Here is a 15,119-nt window from a genome sequence, read left to right on the forward strand (position 1 = left end):
AGGAAGGCACTGTGCGAATAGTCACTCCTGCCTCAGTGAACTGCAGAAAAGGCTCTCGACATGAGAGCGCCTGGAGCTCGGAAACTCTTCTGGCTGAAGTGCTAGCCACCAAAAAGACTGCTTTAAACGTCAGGTCTTTCAGAGATGCCCTCGACAAGGGTTCCAAAGGCGGCTTCTGCAATGCTCTTAGCACCAGGTTGAGATTCCACGCAGGCACCACTGAGTGGAGAGGAGGGCGCAGGTGATTAACTCCCTTGAGAAAGCGCACCACATCTGGCTGCGAAGCCAGGGAAGCACCCTTCAGGCGGCCCCTGAAGCAAGCCAGAGCCGCTACCTGGACTTTAAGGGAACTGAGCGACAGGCCTTTCTCCAGACCTTCTTGCAGGAACGCCAACACTGAAGAAATTGGAGCAGTGAAGGGAGAAAGTGAGCCTGCTTCACACCATGCTGCAAAGATACGCCAAACCCTGGCATAAGCAGTAGAAGTAGAGCGCTTCCTCGCTCTCAGCATAGTGGCGATGACCTTGTCTGAGAAGCCCTTCTTCCTCAGACGCTGCCGCTCAATAGCCAGGCCGTAAGACCAAAGGGAGAGGGATCCTCCATCACCACGGGACCCTGATGTACCAGGCCCTGCTCCACTGACAGCCGCAGAGGATCGTCGACTGAGAGCTTGAACAAGTCCGCATACCAGGGACGTCTGGGCCAATCCGGACCCACCAGGATTACCCTGCCGGGATGCTTTGCCACCCGGTCTAGCACCCTGCCCAACATGGGCCAGGGCGGGAACACATAGAGGAGCTCTTGTGTCGGCCACTGTTGGAGAAGAGCATCTACTCCCAGGGATCGAGGGTCCCGTCCTCTGCTGAAAAAGCGCGGCACTTGGCCATTGGCCGATGACGCCATCAGATCTAGGCTCGGCTGGCCCCAGCGCTTCGTGATGTCCAAGAACGCCTGAGCAGATAGTTGCCACTCTCCGGGCTCCAAGGTATGGCGACTGAGAAAGTCCGCCTTGACATTCATGACTCCGGCAACGTGGGCCGCTGAAAGCTGCTCCAGGTTCGCTTCCGCCCACTGGCAAAGACTCATAGCCTCCTTGGCTAGAGGGGCGCTCTTGGTACCTCCCTGGCGGTTGATATAGGCCACAGCCGTGGCATTGTCCGACAGGACCCGTACAGGCTTCAACACCAGTACCGGGATGAACTCCAATAACACCAACCGAATGGCTCTGAGTTCCAGGAGGTTGATAGACCACTTGCCTCTGCAGGAGACTAGAGCCCCTGCGCTGTCCTTCCCAAGCAGTGGGCTCCCCAGCCCATCAAAGAGGCGTCTGTCGTGACGACAATCCACTCCGGGGTCACCAGAGGCAATCCTGCAGACAACTTGTCTGTCTGCGTCCACCAGCTCAGCGCCTTGCGCACTGCTGGGTCCACGGGAAGGCGCACAGCATAATCCTCCGACATCGGAGTCCAGCGCAGCAGCAGAGATAGCTGTAGTGGTCTCATATGAGCCCTGGCCCAGGGCACTACTTCCATCGTGGCCGTCATAGAGCCCAACAGCTGCACGTAGTCCCAAGCCCGAATAGGAGAGGCTACTAGGAACTAGTCCACCTGAGCCTGAAGCTTGACAATCCGATTGTCTGGCAGGAACACTCTGCCCACTTGGGTGTCGAATCGAACTCCCAGATACACCAGGGACTGAGTCGGGCGCAGCTGGCTCTTCTTCCAGTTGATGATCCATCCCAGGGAGCTCAAAAGAGCAACTACCCGGTCCATAGCTTTGCCGCACTCTGCATAAGAGGGGGCTCGGATCAACCAGTCGTCCAGATAAGGATGGACTTGTACTCCTTCCTTTAGCAGGAAGGCCGCTATGACCCCCATTACTTTGGAAAAGGTCCGCGGAGCAGTAGCCAACCCGAAAGGGAGGGCTCTGAACTGGAAGTGTCGTCTCAGGACTGTAAAACGCAGAAAGCGTTGGAGAGGAGGCCAGATGGGAATATGCAGGTACGCTTCCTTGATGTCCAAGGAAGCCAAGAACTCTCCTGCCTTCACTGCCGCTATAACAGAGCGGAGAGTCTCCATGCGAAAGTGCCTCACTTTCCAGGCCCGATTGACCCCTTTGAGGTCGAGGATAGGCCGGACAGAACCTCCTTTCTTTGGAACCACAAAGTAAATGGAGAAACGTCCCTTGCCAATCTGATTTCTTGGCACCAGAACGACCGCACCCAGGCGGATCAGGTTGTCCAAGGTCTGCTGCACTACCACAGCTTGACCGGAGACTTGCAGGGAGAGAGTACAAACCCGTCTCTTAAGGGTTGGCAGAACTCTAGCTTTTAGCCGTCTCTGATGACTTCCAGCACCCACGCGTCTGAAGTTATAGTGGTCCACTCACCCAGAAACGAGGACAGCCGTCCTCCAATCTGCACTGGGGCGTGGACCAAGGCCCCGTCATTGGGTACGAGACCCTGGGGGAGGACCGGAGGGAGCAACTCCGGGACGGCGGTCTCTGCGAAAGGAATGCTGCTTGGGGGAGAAATTCCTCTTGAAGGAAGAGGGGGCAGAGGAACCCGACTTGCCCGGGCGGTACCGATGGGCTTCCTGCAACCGTCCTCTGGAGGTATCGGGACGAGTACTAACCCGAGCCCTGACCTCTGGTAATTTCTTGCCCTTAGACGTGCCGAGATCGGTCACGATTTTGTCCAGCTCGACCCCAAAGAGCAGCTTGCCTTTAAAAGGCAATCTAGCCAGGCGGGATTTAGAGGCGTGGTCAGCAGACCAATGTTTCAGCCAAAGCCACCGCCGCGCAGAGACTGTCTGAGCCATGCCTTTAGCTGAGGCTCTCCAGACATCATACAGCAAGTCTGCCAAATAGGCTAAGCCCGATTCCAGGGCCGGCCAATCAGCCCTCAAGGAATGATCCGAGGGGGAAGCCCGCTGCACCATAGTCCGGCACGCCCTGGCCACATAGGAGCCGCAAACTGAGGCCTGCAAACTTAAAGCAGCTGCCTCAAAGGACGACCTTAAGGCCGCCTCCAATCTTCTGTCTTGGGCGTCCTTTAGGGCCGTGCCACCTTCCACCGGCAACGCCGTTTTCTTAGTCACCGCAGTGATTAAAGAATCCACGGTAGGCCACAGATAGGCCTCACGTTCACTCACAGCCAAAGGATAGAGGCGGGACATAGCCCTAGCCACTTTAAGGCTCGTTTCCGGGACATCCCATTGAGCCGCAATTAAGGTGTGCATGGCATCATGCACGTGGAAGGTTCTAGGCGGGCGCTTCGTCCCCAGCATAATGGCAGAGCCAACAGGGGCTGAGGGAGAGACGTCCTCCGGAGAGGAAATCTTCAAAGTGTCCATGGCCTGTAACAACAGGTTGGGCAAATCCTCTGGGCTAAAAAGCCGCGCTGCAGAGGGGTCATCCGCTCCATCTGAGCGGGGATCTATCTCCTCCAAGGAATCCGCAAAGGATCGTTGGGAGACCTCAGACACGCTGCCCTCATCTACATCGGAGGAGACAAAAGTCCTCCAAGGCCTGGAAATCAACCCGAGGGCGTTTACCTCTGGGAACCTCAACCTCTTTATCAGAAGAGGGAGCAGGGGCAGCGTTTTGCATGAGGAAAGCCTGATGCAGCAGCAAAACAAACTCGGGGGAGAAACCCCCCAGACTGTGCACTTCCGCAGCCTGGGCAACAGCCCTAGACACACTCTCAACCGGCGCTCGCAATAGCGGGGGAGAGACATGCTGCGCATCCAAAATGGCGTCCGGCGCAAAACTCCGTGAAGGAGCCGCGCGGGAAGAACGGCGCTTAACTTTAGCCGCTTTTGTGCCGTCGCCCAAATTAAGGGCGTTCATGGCATTAATGTCTCCAACCTCAAGGGCGGCCCCGAAGAAGCCGTCCGAGCCGCGTGGCCGGCCAAGATGGCGGAGGCGAGGAGCGGGGGATGGGCGTTTATGGCGGGAAAAAACCGCCACGCCGGAGGAACGACCGGGACAGTCATCGGTCACTAAACTATCACCCATCAAGGGCGAATCAGGTTGTAAAACCCCCGCATCCCCTCTAGAAGCGCTCCAGCGATCCGGGGAGCGACCCTTTGCGCCCTCGCCCTCCGACGCCATTGCCACGAGGAGAAGAATCGGGGAACCCCCTGCCCGCTATAAAAAGGTAAAATTACCTGCTTGCCGCTCCGAGCTGTAACGAACTGGTGTCCCAGTGAGTAGCTGCAATGAACGTTTAAAGAAACGTCGAATTAAACGCCTTTAAAGACGTTAAAAAATTTTTTTTTTTTTTTTTTTTTAAACGGAGCCAGCGGGAGGGGGGAGAAAAGGAGGGACCTGGCACCACCAGGTTTGCACTTGCTCAAAAGAGCCCTCAACCCCAGGCCTCAACAAAACCTAAGGATTAGGCTTGGAGGCCTAGCCAGAGCTGCTGCTGTGTGTGACCACCACCTGCTGAGATAGAGAACATACTGAGGAGTTTCCGGCAGCACATGACCACATATAGGGAGGCAAAAGTTTGCTCTCTATCTCCACCTGCTGGTAGATGGACACAACCCACCAGTCTATGGATTGATCAGCTTGATGATATGGAAGCACTGTTCTGCAAATACCCACTTAACTTACACAGTGCATATTTGCAGGGGGGGGGCTGTACACATGGCACAGCTTAGGCAGAGAATGGGTAGGGCTCAAACATACATGCACAATCTTTAGAATGCTTTAGGTGTCATGAATATCAATAACATTTAGGTATGAGCATTGACACCCACCCTATAGCTGCAGGACCGCCGAGAGGGGGAGCGGGACAAGGTTCCCCTAAGCCCGGTCTCCAAGGGGGACCGGGCGCCGGGGTCTGTCTCGCTCCTGCTCCTGATGGAAACTGAGTGATCATGTTAATGCAGTCACCCGGGTCCCGACGGGAGCAGGAGAGAAACAGACTCCGGCGCTGGATTCCCCCCTTATAGGCTGGGGAGGATCAGACACAGGATTCCAAATTGGGTTCGGCTTTGGGGCCTCTGGTTTGGCAGGCGGGGCTTCCACCAGCGCTGCCATATGGCTCGCCCTGCTTCCCTTCACGATGCTCATGCTCGGTTTTGATGAAATTGAGAATGCGCAATGTGAAGGGAAGCAGCCGCACGGCAGGCAATGCGGCGGAGAACAGCGTTAGAGGAAGACTTCTGCTGATGGGGATTGGGGACACCCACTAGCCAAGGTATGTGGAGTTGCGTCAGTAAGCAGGGAGGTGGGACATAATATGCACCCTCACCCCCCCCCCCCCCCAATTTTTGAATTCTAGCTACATGGCAATACTGCCTTGGGGGGGGGGGGGGGGGAATGGGCAGGGGTATTCCTGCCCCGGGCCTGGCTCAGTCTCTCAATGGCCCTGTATGGTGGCATTAAGTTCTCATGCCTAATGCTTACCTATGTATATACCCAGTTACACTAGTATTCTATAAAGAAAAGTCCCCTTATAGAACAGGCTTCTTACCAGGTGCCCTGATATAGAACTGCCCCCTTATTGGGAGGAGAGGCCTGAGAACAAGGGGAACTCAGTTTGATTCTCATTGCAACTCCTGGTGACTCTGGGCAAGTCGCTTAATGCTCTGTAACCACAAAAAGGTGGTACATCAAATCCTATCCCCGTTCCCTAAAGCCAATTTCTTCACTGCTTTATCTGCCAAAATGCTTTTAAAATCTCCCTTTAAGGTCTCACCTGCAAAGGTAAAAGGGGATCATAAATGTAGGTACCAAAGTCAATTGCAGTAGGACAGAATCAGCTAGCCCTGACCTCTGCCCTCCAGCTATCCCAAACCTCACAGGGCTCAGGAATTTTGCATAACAGAGGCCTAGCAATTCTTCCTTATAAATAAAAAGCCCAATCCAAGACTTACTGAATGTTTGTGAACCAAGTCTTGCTTTCTCATTGGTTTACCATCTGGCCTTACCATACGTACAACAAAATGTTCTCTGTACAGTCTGTTACGGAAACAGAATGTTCTTCTCGTGTATGTAGTTCTGAGACACACTCACAGTGCCAATCGCTGAAGTATAGCAGATCACCCACACTTGTGGCTCATGCAACCAGTGGTGTCACAAAATTAGAGAGCTTGACCGCAAGAGATGTGTGCTTGGCACATCACATCATCGGCCAAAAAAACCTTCAAAGATGTAATAAGCTTCCTATTCCTAATAAGTATACATTACAAAACATTATGCATTTTCAATATTAATCCAACATCAATGGACGAATAGTAGAAAGTACTTGATATGAACACCAGCACTTATCTTTAGAGGTGGCGCTCAACAAAGAACTTCGTTGCCCGATCAATTATTCTGCTGTGCAGTCTTCCCCGTCCATTGATGTTGGATTAATATTGAAAATACATGTTTTGCAATACCTTCTATACTTATTAGGAATAGGAAACTTATTACATCTTTGAAGGTTTTTTTGGCCGATGATGAAAGGAGGATCATAAAGATCCGTTTCGGCTCCGTCAGATTATTAAGTATTTTGGAGCTCCTTGAGGCCTTTTTCCTTCATGCAGGGAATAGCATGCCTTTTTTATGATCATCATTTGCCTAAGCAGCACATGTATTTTGTCATTTTCGAGTAGGTGGAGTTTCTGAGCCATATTTATAGTCAAAATTTCACTAATCTCCTATAAATTAAATAGCATAAGTAGAGCGTGGGGTGTATTTAGGGCAAGAAAAATCTGGGAGCTTAGAATTGATTTAACATAAGAACGTAAGAGTAGCACACTGGGTCAGACCAATGGTCCATCTAGCCCAGTATCCTATTTTCCAAACAGTGGCCAACCCAGGTCACAAGTACCTGGCACAAACCCAAATCATGACAACATACCATGCTACAAATCCCAGGGCAAGCAGTAGCTTCCCCATGTCTGTCTCAATAGCAGACTACGGACTTTTGCTCCAGGAATTTGTCCAAATCTTTTTTAAACCTAGGTACACTAACCACTGTTACTACATCCTCCGACAAAGAGTTCCAGAGCTTAACTATTCATTGAGTGAAAAAATATTTCCTCCTATTTGTTTTAAAAGTATTTCCATGTAAACTTCCTTGAATGTCCTCTAAACTTTGTACTTTTTGAAGAAGTAAAAAAATAGATTTACTACTACTTGTTCTACACCACTCAGGATTTTGTAGACCTTAATCATATCTCCCCTCATCTGCCTCTTTTTCAAGCTGAAGAGCTCTAACCTTTTTAGCCTTTCCTCATACGGGAGGAGTTCCATCCCCTTTACCATTTTGGTTGCTCTTCTTTGAGCCTTTTCTAATTCCGCTATATCTTTTTTGAGACTCATCGACCAGAACTGAACGCAATACTCAAGGTGCGGTCAAACCATGGAGTGATACAAAGGCATTATAGTATTTTCGGTCTTATTCACCATCCCTTTCCTAATAATTCCTAGCATCCTGTTTGCTTTTTTGGCTGCCACTGCGCACTAAGCAGAAGATTTCTATTACCTACAGTGACACCTAGAACTTTTTCTTGAGTGCTGACCCCAAGGTGGGCTCCAGCATCAGGTAACTAAGATTCGGATTATTCTTTCCAATGTGCAACATCATGCATTTGTCCACATTAAATTTCATCTGCCATTTGGATGCCCAGTCTTCCAGTTTCCTAAGGTCTTCTTGCAGTATTTCACAGTCCACACGTGTTTTAACAACCTTGAATAGTTTGTGTCATCTGCAAATTTAATCACCTCACCCTTCGTTCTGATTTCCATATCATTTATAAATACGTTAAACAGCACTGGCCCCAATACAGAACCCTCTGGCACTCCACTGTTCACCCTCCTCCACTGAAAGAAATGACTATTTAACCCTACCTTCTGTTTTCTGTCCAATAACCAATTCCTAATCCATACCAGAACCTTGACTCCTATTCAAGGTTTTCTCAGGAGGAACGTTATCAAAAGCTTTCCAAAAATCTAGATACACTACATCAACCGGCTCACCTTTGGTGAGACAAGACTTCCCTTGGCTGAACCCAACCTGACTCTGCCCCATTAAACCAGGTTTGTTTGTGTGTTCCATAATTGTATTCTTTATGATAGTTTCCTCTATTTTGCCCAGCACTGAAGTCAGGCTTACCAGTATGTATTTTCCCAGATCACCCCTAAAACCCTTTTTAAAATCGGCATCATATTGGCCACCTTCCAATCTTCAGGTACTACAGATGTTTTTAACAATATGTTACATATTACTAACAGCAGATCAGCAATTTCATGCTTGAATTCTTTGAGTACCCTCTGATGTATGCCATCCGGTCTAGGTGATTTACTACTCTGTAATTTGTCAATTTTGCTTAGTACACCTTCCAGGTTCACCAAGATTTCTTTCAGTTCCTCCGCATCATCATCCATGAAAACTATTTCCGGTACAGGCAAATCTCTTACATCTTCTTCAGCACTAGGGTCATAAATTAGGCTCCTCAATCTAGGCAAAAAATAACAGGCCTAAATTTATAAAACATACAGGTCAGTATTCATTGCTGTTTAACCAGATAGGAAAGGTTCAGGCACTGGAATTCAGTGACACTTTAACTGAGATTATCGCTGAAGATCAGCTCTGACGGCTGTGGCATTACCCAGTTCACAATGGGGTGGTCCAGAGATGGGAGTCAGAATAGAAATTGAAATTATCCAGACACCATTGATATTCATGCTGTTGCCTAGATAAGGATTCAGGCAAATAAGACTGGCCATACTCAGAAAACTGCCAATGGCTACGAAACTCCTGGATATTCAGTGCTGGTACCCAGATTAAGCCCAACAGAATAGACCATAGTAAAAACACGGCATTTTCATTTGTATGCGCATCCATATATGCATATGGGTTTCTACAGGGTGAGGCAAAAAAAAAAAAAAAAAAGTAACCCCCTACAGTTTTCCGCTGTTTTCTCAGCAACCACTTGGAATTTCATTTCAATGTGAAATTTTACAGCTTTATTTCTTACTATCTATGTTTATGTGTCGAGTGGAATGAGATTACCTTTAGACACGGTGAAGTTACAAACTTTTAGCATGACCACCCAGCAATTTTCGTTTGTTCAAAAACTTTTGCACTGTAAAACTACCAACATTTGGGGTGGGGGGTGGGGGGAGTGGTATCAGCTTAGTGGTGTCACAGTGACAAAGACTTTTGTAAACAATAATTTGAATTTGATAATATGACAATTTACAGATAATTTCTTTTAAAAGCATTTCAAATCAGAACAGCAATCATGTGCGAGGTGTTGGTAGCAGACAAAATGAGAATCCAGTTAACAAGGTTTCTGAGCAAAGGCAATAGTGGCTGCATATCATCTCAAGAACTGGAAGCTCCAAGGCCCGGACCTAAACTCCTTGGACAACCATGTCTGGGGAGCAATGTTGGAGGTCTATCACAAACTCCACCCAAAGCTGCAAACAATCGCCGAACTCAAGGAAGCACTGCAAATGATCTGGGGCAGCCTGCCACAGGGACTACTGCTTGACAAGGCTGTTAAGAACTTCCCAAAATGTCTGAAGGCCTGTGTTAAAGCAGGGGGAGGACACTTTCAAGATTCACGCTGACTGCAAAATTCTGATACATTGTTAAATGTATCATTTGAATGACGTTATTTTACTGTATTTTAGCTCAAACATTTTTAACACGCAAAAATTGCTAGGTGTAATGCTAAAATGTCATTAACATTATCACAGCTTAAGATAATTAAATGTTGTTTAATAGTAATATGTAAGTATGACGACTAAATAAGTACGTACAATTTCTCGTTGAAATTCAAGGCAGTTCCTGAGAAAACTGCAAAAAAACCTAACACAAAACAAAACTGTAGGGGGTTACTTTTTTTTTTTTTTGCCTCACCCTGTATTCTGTCCAAAAAACATGAGAAAACCCTCTGTAGTAATACACAAAGCAACACAAACAGCAAAGGTGATCCAAGGAGGAAGAACAAGCAGTGATTCACCAAAGCACATTTTATTGGACGGGGGGGGGGGGGGACTCAACCTGGCCAAGTTCTGGCCTTAAGTACATAAGGGTTGCCATACTCAAACAGACCAAAGGTCCATGAAACCCAGAATCCTGTTTCCAACAATGGCGAATCCAGGTTGGCAAGATCCCAAAACAGTACAATACATTATATGCTGCTTATCCTAGAAATAAGCAAGTGGATTTTCCCCAAGTCCATTTTAATAATGGCTTATGAACTTTTCTTTCAGGAAGTTATCCAAGCCTTTTTTTTAAACTGCTAAGCTAACTGCTTTTATCACATTCACACATTGAGTGAAGAAATATTTTCTCCAATTTGTTTTAAAATTTACCTGCTTTGTAGCTTGTGTGCCCCCTAGTCCTATTATTTTGGGAAACAGTAAACAAGTGATTCATGTCTACCCGTTCCACTCCACTCATTATTTTACAGACCTCTATCATATCTCCCCTCAGCCACCTTTTCTCCAAGCTGAAGAGCCCTAGCCGCTTTAGCCTTTCCTCATATGGAAGTCATCCCAATCCCTTTATCATTTTCGTCGCCTTTCTCTGTACCTTTTTTAATTCCACTATATCTTTTCTGAGATGTGGTGACCAGAACTGTACACAGTAGTCAAGGTGCGGTCACACCATGGAGCGATACAAAGGCATTATAATATCTTCATTTTTGTTTTCCATTCCTTTCCTAATAATACCTAACATTCTATTTGCTTTCTTAGCCGCTGCCGCCGCACACTGAGCAGAGGGTTTCAATGTATCATCAATGACGACACCTAGATCCCTTTCCTGGTTGGTGACTCCTAATGTGGAACCTTGAATCATGTAACTATTGCTCGGGGTTCCTTTTTCCCCAACATGCATCACTTTGCACTTGCTCACATTAAACATCATCTGCCATTTGGATGCCCAGTCTCATAAGGTCTTCTTGTAATTTTTCACAATCTTCTTGCGATTTAACAACTTTGAATAACTTTGTGGTGTCAGCAAACTTAATTACTTCACATACACACAGACTGGGTGAAGGATGTGGGGGCAGGGGGTATAAGAGAGACAGACTGGGTGAAGGTCTCACGGCTCCATCATGCCTTCTCCCCGACACACCACGACTTACTGTTTTCTCTGGGAAAGCAGGTCCCACAATGTTCCTCAGGGCGGCAACCTGCTTTCCTCCCGCAGCAGCACACCAGCTTCCTAGGGCGGGCGGCCACACGCCGAAGAGTCCATGCTTGTTTCCTGCTGCTGAAATGCTGGGAAACCCCACGGGGGTGTCACATTTCCTGCCCCATGGAATTTAAGGAAGGCCCAGCATAGGCCCAGCATTTCCTCAGGACCTTCATAACAGGTCTCCAGCAGCTGTGCCTTGCCTGTCTCCCGTTTAAGCCTTGCCTGTATTGTTCCAGTTCCTGTCCTTGCCTGATTCCTGTCCTTGCCTTTGCCTGCCTAATTCCAGCCTTGACTTGTCTCCTGCTCCAGTCCGGTCTTGTCCTGTTTGATCTTGTCTGAATCCAGTTCTTGCCTTGCCCTGTTTTACCTTGTCTGGATCCAGTTCTAGCCTTGTCTGGATCCAGTTCTTGCCCTGCTTGCCTTGTTTTCCTTTGCCCCGTCTGGATTCAATTCTAGCCTTGTCTGCCTTGTCCTGCCTAGCATTGTCCAGTCCTGCCTGCCTTGTCATCAGTCAAATCTTGCCTGCCTTGTCTTCTGCCAAGCCTTGCCTAGTGCTGTGCCTAGCCCATATAACTCGCCTACCACTACCACAGTGCAAGGGCTCACTTCCCCAGAGTCTGTGACAGAAAGCTGTGGGGTGGGGTATGAGTGAAGGCTGGAGGGGGGTATGAGGGAGAGAGAGGCAGACAGATTGGGTGAAGGCTGTGGGAAGGGAGTAAGAGAGAAGATGATGGGGACCCAGACTATGCTTCACCTATCTACAGGATAACAGCTGTCACCATGCTTTGGGAAGGGAGATTATTAACTTTGCAGTTGATTAGAAGAGGCACCTTAATGAACTGATTTAATAAAGTTTCTTTGCCCAAAGGCACAAAATTGGGGGAAAAAACCATCTCAGTAAGTCAATTTATAAAGGAGCTACTGCTGATCTGAGAGGGGATTCCAAGACCTCCCCCCCCCCCACAATTTCACTGGGGACAATTTTGTAAGGGTGGGAAAGAAGCGAGAAAGGAGCCAGTGTCTGAAGACCTAAGTTTTTAGGTTGGCTCTTAGATTTAATGAAAATTTGTTGCAGCCAATGGTAGGTATTTTTCTGTCCCTGGAGGGCTCACAATCTGAGGCAAACTTTATTACTATGGAAATTCAAAAAAGAATGTGATATATATATATATATATATATATATAGTGGATTCCTAAAAGGCAAGAGAATGTAAACCAAGCATTGAGCATTTCAGCTCAAAACACCTATGTGATGACTTTTGCACTTCTTTTAAGAAATAATGTGGAGAATCGCCTGCCCTGCGCAGCAGGTATAACCTCAATAACACAAGCATGGGAAAAGTCACCTGCACTGCACAACAGGTACAACCCTGACAAGGCAAGCATGGGAAAAGTCACCCACATTGCGCAGCAGGTAGAACTCCAATAACGCGAACATGAGAAAAACCTGCACTGTATGGTAGGTAAAATTCCAACAACACAATCCTAGGGAAAGTAACCTACATTGCAAGTCACATACAACCCCAACAACCTTCCTGAACGGACTCAATGGGCCTTGTTGGTCTTCTTCTACTGTCATTTACTATGTCACTATGACACACACTAACCAAGGTTCTTATTCACCAAGAGCTCAAAGCAGAATATAAACATGTCAAGACCTTATTTCAGCTGGCATTTGGAAAAAAAAAAAAAGGAACAAAAATGATTTGTGAATCCAACCTTGTGCAGGTCATTTTCTCTTCTCATGGGAAGCTGCACAGCTTTCTTACTAACCATTGAATCTAAGGCCGATATTAGGCTGCTGATAATCTCATCTTTTCCTGGAAAAGTTGGAATCCACTGATCATGTCTGAAGTTATTGGAGGCTCCTTCCGACTGCTTCACTGGCAAGGCCATGGTCACCTAGAAGAAAGCACAAAAGGCACGTGGTGGTTATTCAGTTCCTATGCTGCACCCGTTTTTGCAAAAGCACAGCTCACAAAGTATTTTGCAGCCATATAACATTTGAGGTTAATTTCAGCTTTCTAAGTCCATCAGTTTCAGCAGTTTGTGTTCTTTTCACATTCACCTGATTTCCCACTTTTTCTCTCCTGCCGTACTTGCGAACTCTTCCAGCACATCAGACTTGAAGTTCGGCAGCCTCACATTCCTGTAAGTAGGTCATTATTATCAGGCTAGAGTGGAGAACTATAGGGAAAACAAGCTGCCATCAAAGACTCTATCCCTCCCCCCCCCACCCATTCTATCCTGTACAATCCATCTTTTGGTCCTCCAGGAACAGCTGTCATAGTGGGGAGACCTTCCACCAAGGCAGCCGTTGATAATTAGGAAACAACTGTTATTCTTTCCAACATGAAAGAAGTTGGAAAGAATTATAGAAAAGTGATCAAGAATTTCTGTCAGCAAAATAACTCCATTAAAAAAAAAAAAAAAGATATATTGATTCAAAAATATGCAAAATTGGACCAGGGATTGCAGAGAAACAAGCCCTCCCCCCACCCACACACCAAAAAAAAAAAAAAAGTCCCATTGCAGTTCTATCGGAGCAATAATTCCAACTTTGGTTGCATAGAAAATATAACCGGATGGGATGAAACTTGGCATGTGGGAAAACTGCTAAAAAAGGCACAGCCGCGTTCTAAAATGGGCAAAATCAGATTGTGGGATTCCATAGAAATAAGGCCCCCCAACAAACAAATGTCCCAAGCCATTTCTATGGGAGCAGGAAAATTTAACAGTTTGGGAAAAAAACTTGACTTGTGAGTAACACAGGTAAAAAGACATACCAATTTCAAAAATGGGCCAAGTTTTCTAGAGAAGTAAGCATCCCCCTCCCCAATATAGTCCAGTGCATTTCTATGGGATTAGGAGTTTCAGATGTTGTACAATAGACACTTACATACAGTGAAACATTAGGTTTGAAAGGACGACTGTTAAACAAGTCCTCCTTTCAAACTGCTTCTCCCTGTTCTCTACTATTCCACCCCTCAAACTGTCCCCACCCCCAAGTACTATCCCTCACAACTGCCTCACCATTACAAAAACTATCCCCTGCAACTGACCCACCACTCCACAAACAGTTCCATCTTCAAAACCTACCCTCTGCAAACTGCCTCACCCCAAGAAACTACCCTTTTGCAAACTACCCCCCCAAGTACTCCACCCCCCAAAATTGCCTCACCAACCCACAAACTACCACCCCCAAAAATACTATCCTACAAACTGCCCTCACACCCAACTATCCCATCCCAATAAACTACCCCCTACAACTTTCTTACCAGCCCACAAACTGTCACCACCCTCACAAAATACCCCTGCAATTGTCCCATCACCCCACAAGTCCCATGCCCCTGTACAAGTCGTTGGTGAGGCCCCACCTGGAGTATTGTGTTCAGTTTTGGAGGCCGTACCTTGCGAAGAATGTTAAAAAAATGGAAGCGATGCAAAGAAAAGCTACGAGAATGGTGTGGCATTTGCGTTCCAAGACATATGAAGAGAGACTTGCTGACCTGAACATGTATACCCTGGAGGAAAGGAGGAACAGGGGTGATATGATACAGACGTTCAAATATTTGAAAGGTATTAATCCACAAACAAATCTTTTCCGAAGATGGGAAGGAGGTAGAACGAGAGGACATGAAATGAGATTGAAGGGGGGCAGACTCAGGAAAGATGTCAGGAAGTATTTTTTCACAGAGAGGGTGGTGGATGCTTGGAATGCCCTCCCGCGGGAGGTGGTGGAGATGAAAACGGTAACGGAATTCAAACATGCGTGGGATATACATAAAGGAATCCTGTGCAGAAGGAATGGATCCTCAGAAGCTTAGCCGAAATTGGGTGGCGGAGCAGGTGGGGGGAAGAGGGGTTGGTGGTTGGGAGGCGAGGATAGTGGAGGGCAGACTTATACGGTCTGTGCCAGAGCCGGTGATGGGAGGCGGGACTGTTGGTTGGGAGGTGGGGAATC

The 15,119-nt window shown here is 47.5% G+C and overlaps 1 protein-coding gene across 7 annotated transcripts in view; it reads right to left on the minus strand.

The window, feature by feature from the left end:
* GTF2IRD1 (GTF2I repeat domain containing 1) overlaps positions 1-15,119 on the minus strand; it is a 219,690-nt gene that overhangs the window by 132,870 nt on the left and 71,701 nt on the right. For 4 of the 7 annotated variants that reach the window (XM_030185785.1, XM_030185782.1, XM_030185784.1 and 1 more), the window contains exon 2: positions 12,875-13,057. In XM_030185785.1, the coding sequence (XP_030041645.1) occupies positions 12,875-13,051 (177 nt within the window). In that variant the 5' untranslated portion in view covers positions 13,052-13,057. The remainder of the gene's footprint in view (positions 1-12,874; positions 13,058-15,119) is intronic. The other 3 variants (XM_030185787.1, XM_030185783.1, XM_030185786.1) reach the window with 1 other exon arrangement.

The sequence above is a fragment of the Microcaecilia unicolor genome, chromosome 13 (genome assembly GCF_901765095.1).
Source record: "Microcaecilia unicolor chromosome 13, aMicUni1.1, whole genome shotgun sequence".
NCBI classification, from domain to species: Eukaryota; Metazoa; Chordata; class Amphibia; order Gymnophiona; family Siphonopidae; genus Microcaecilia; species Microcaecilia unicolor.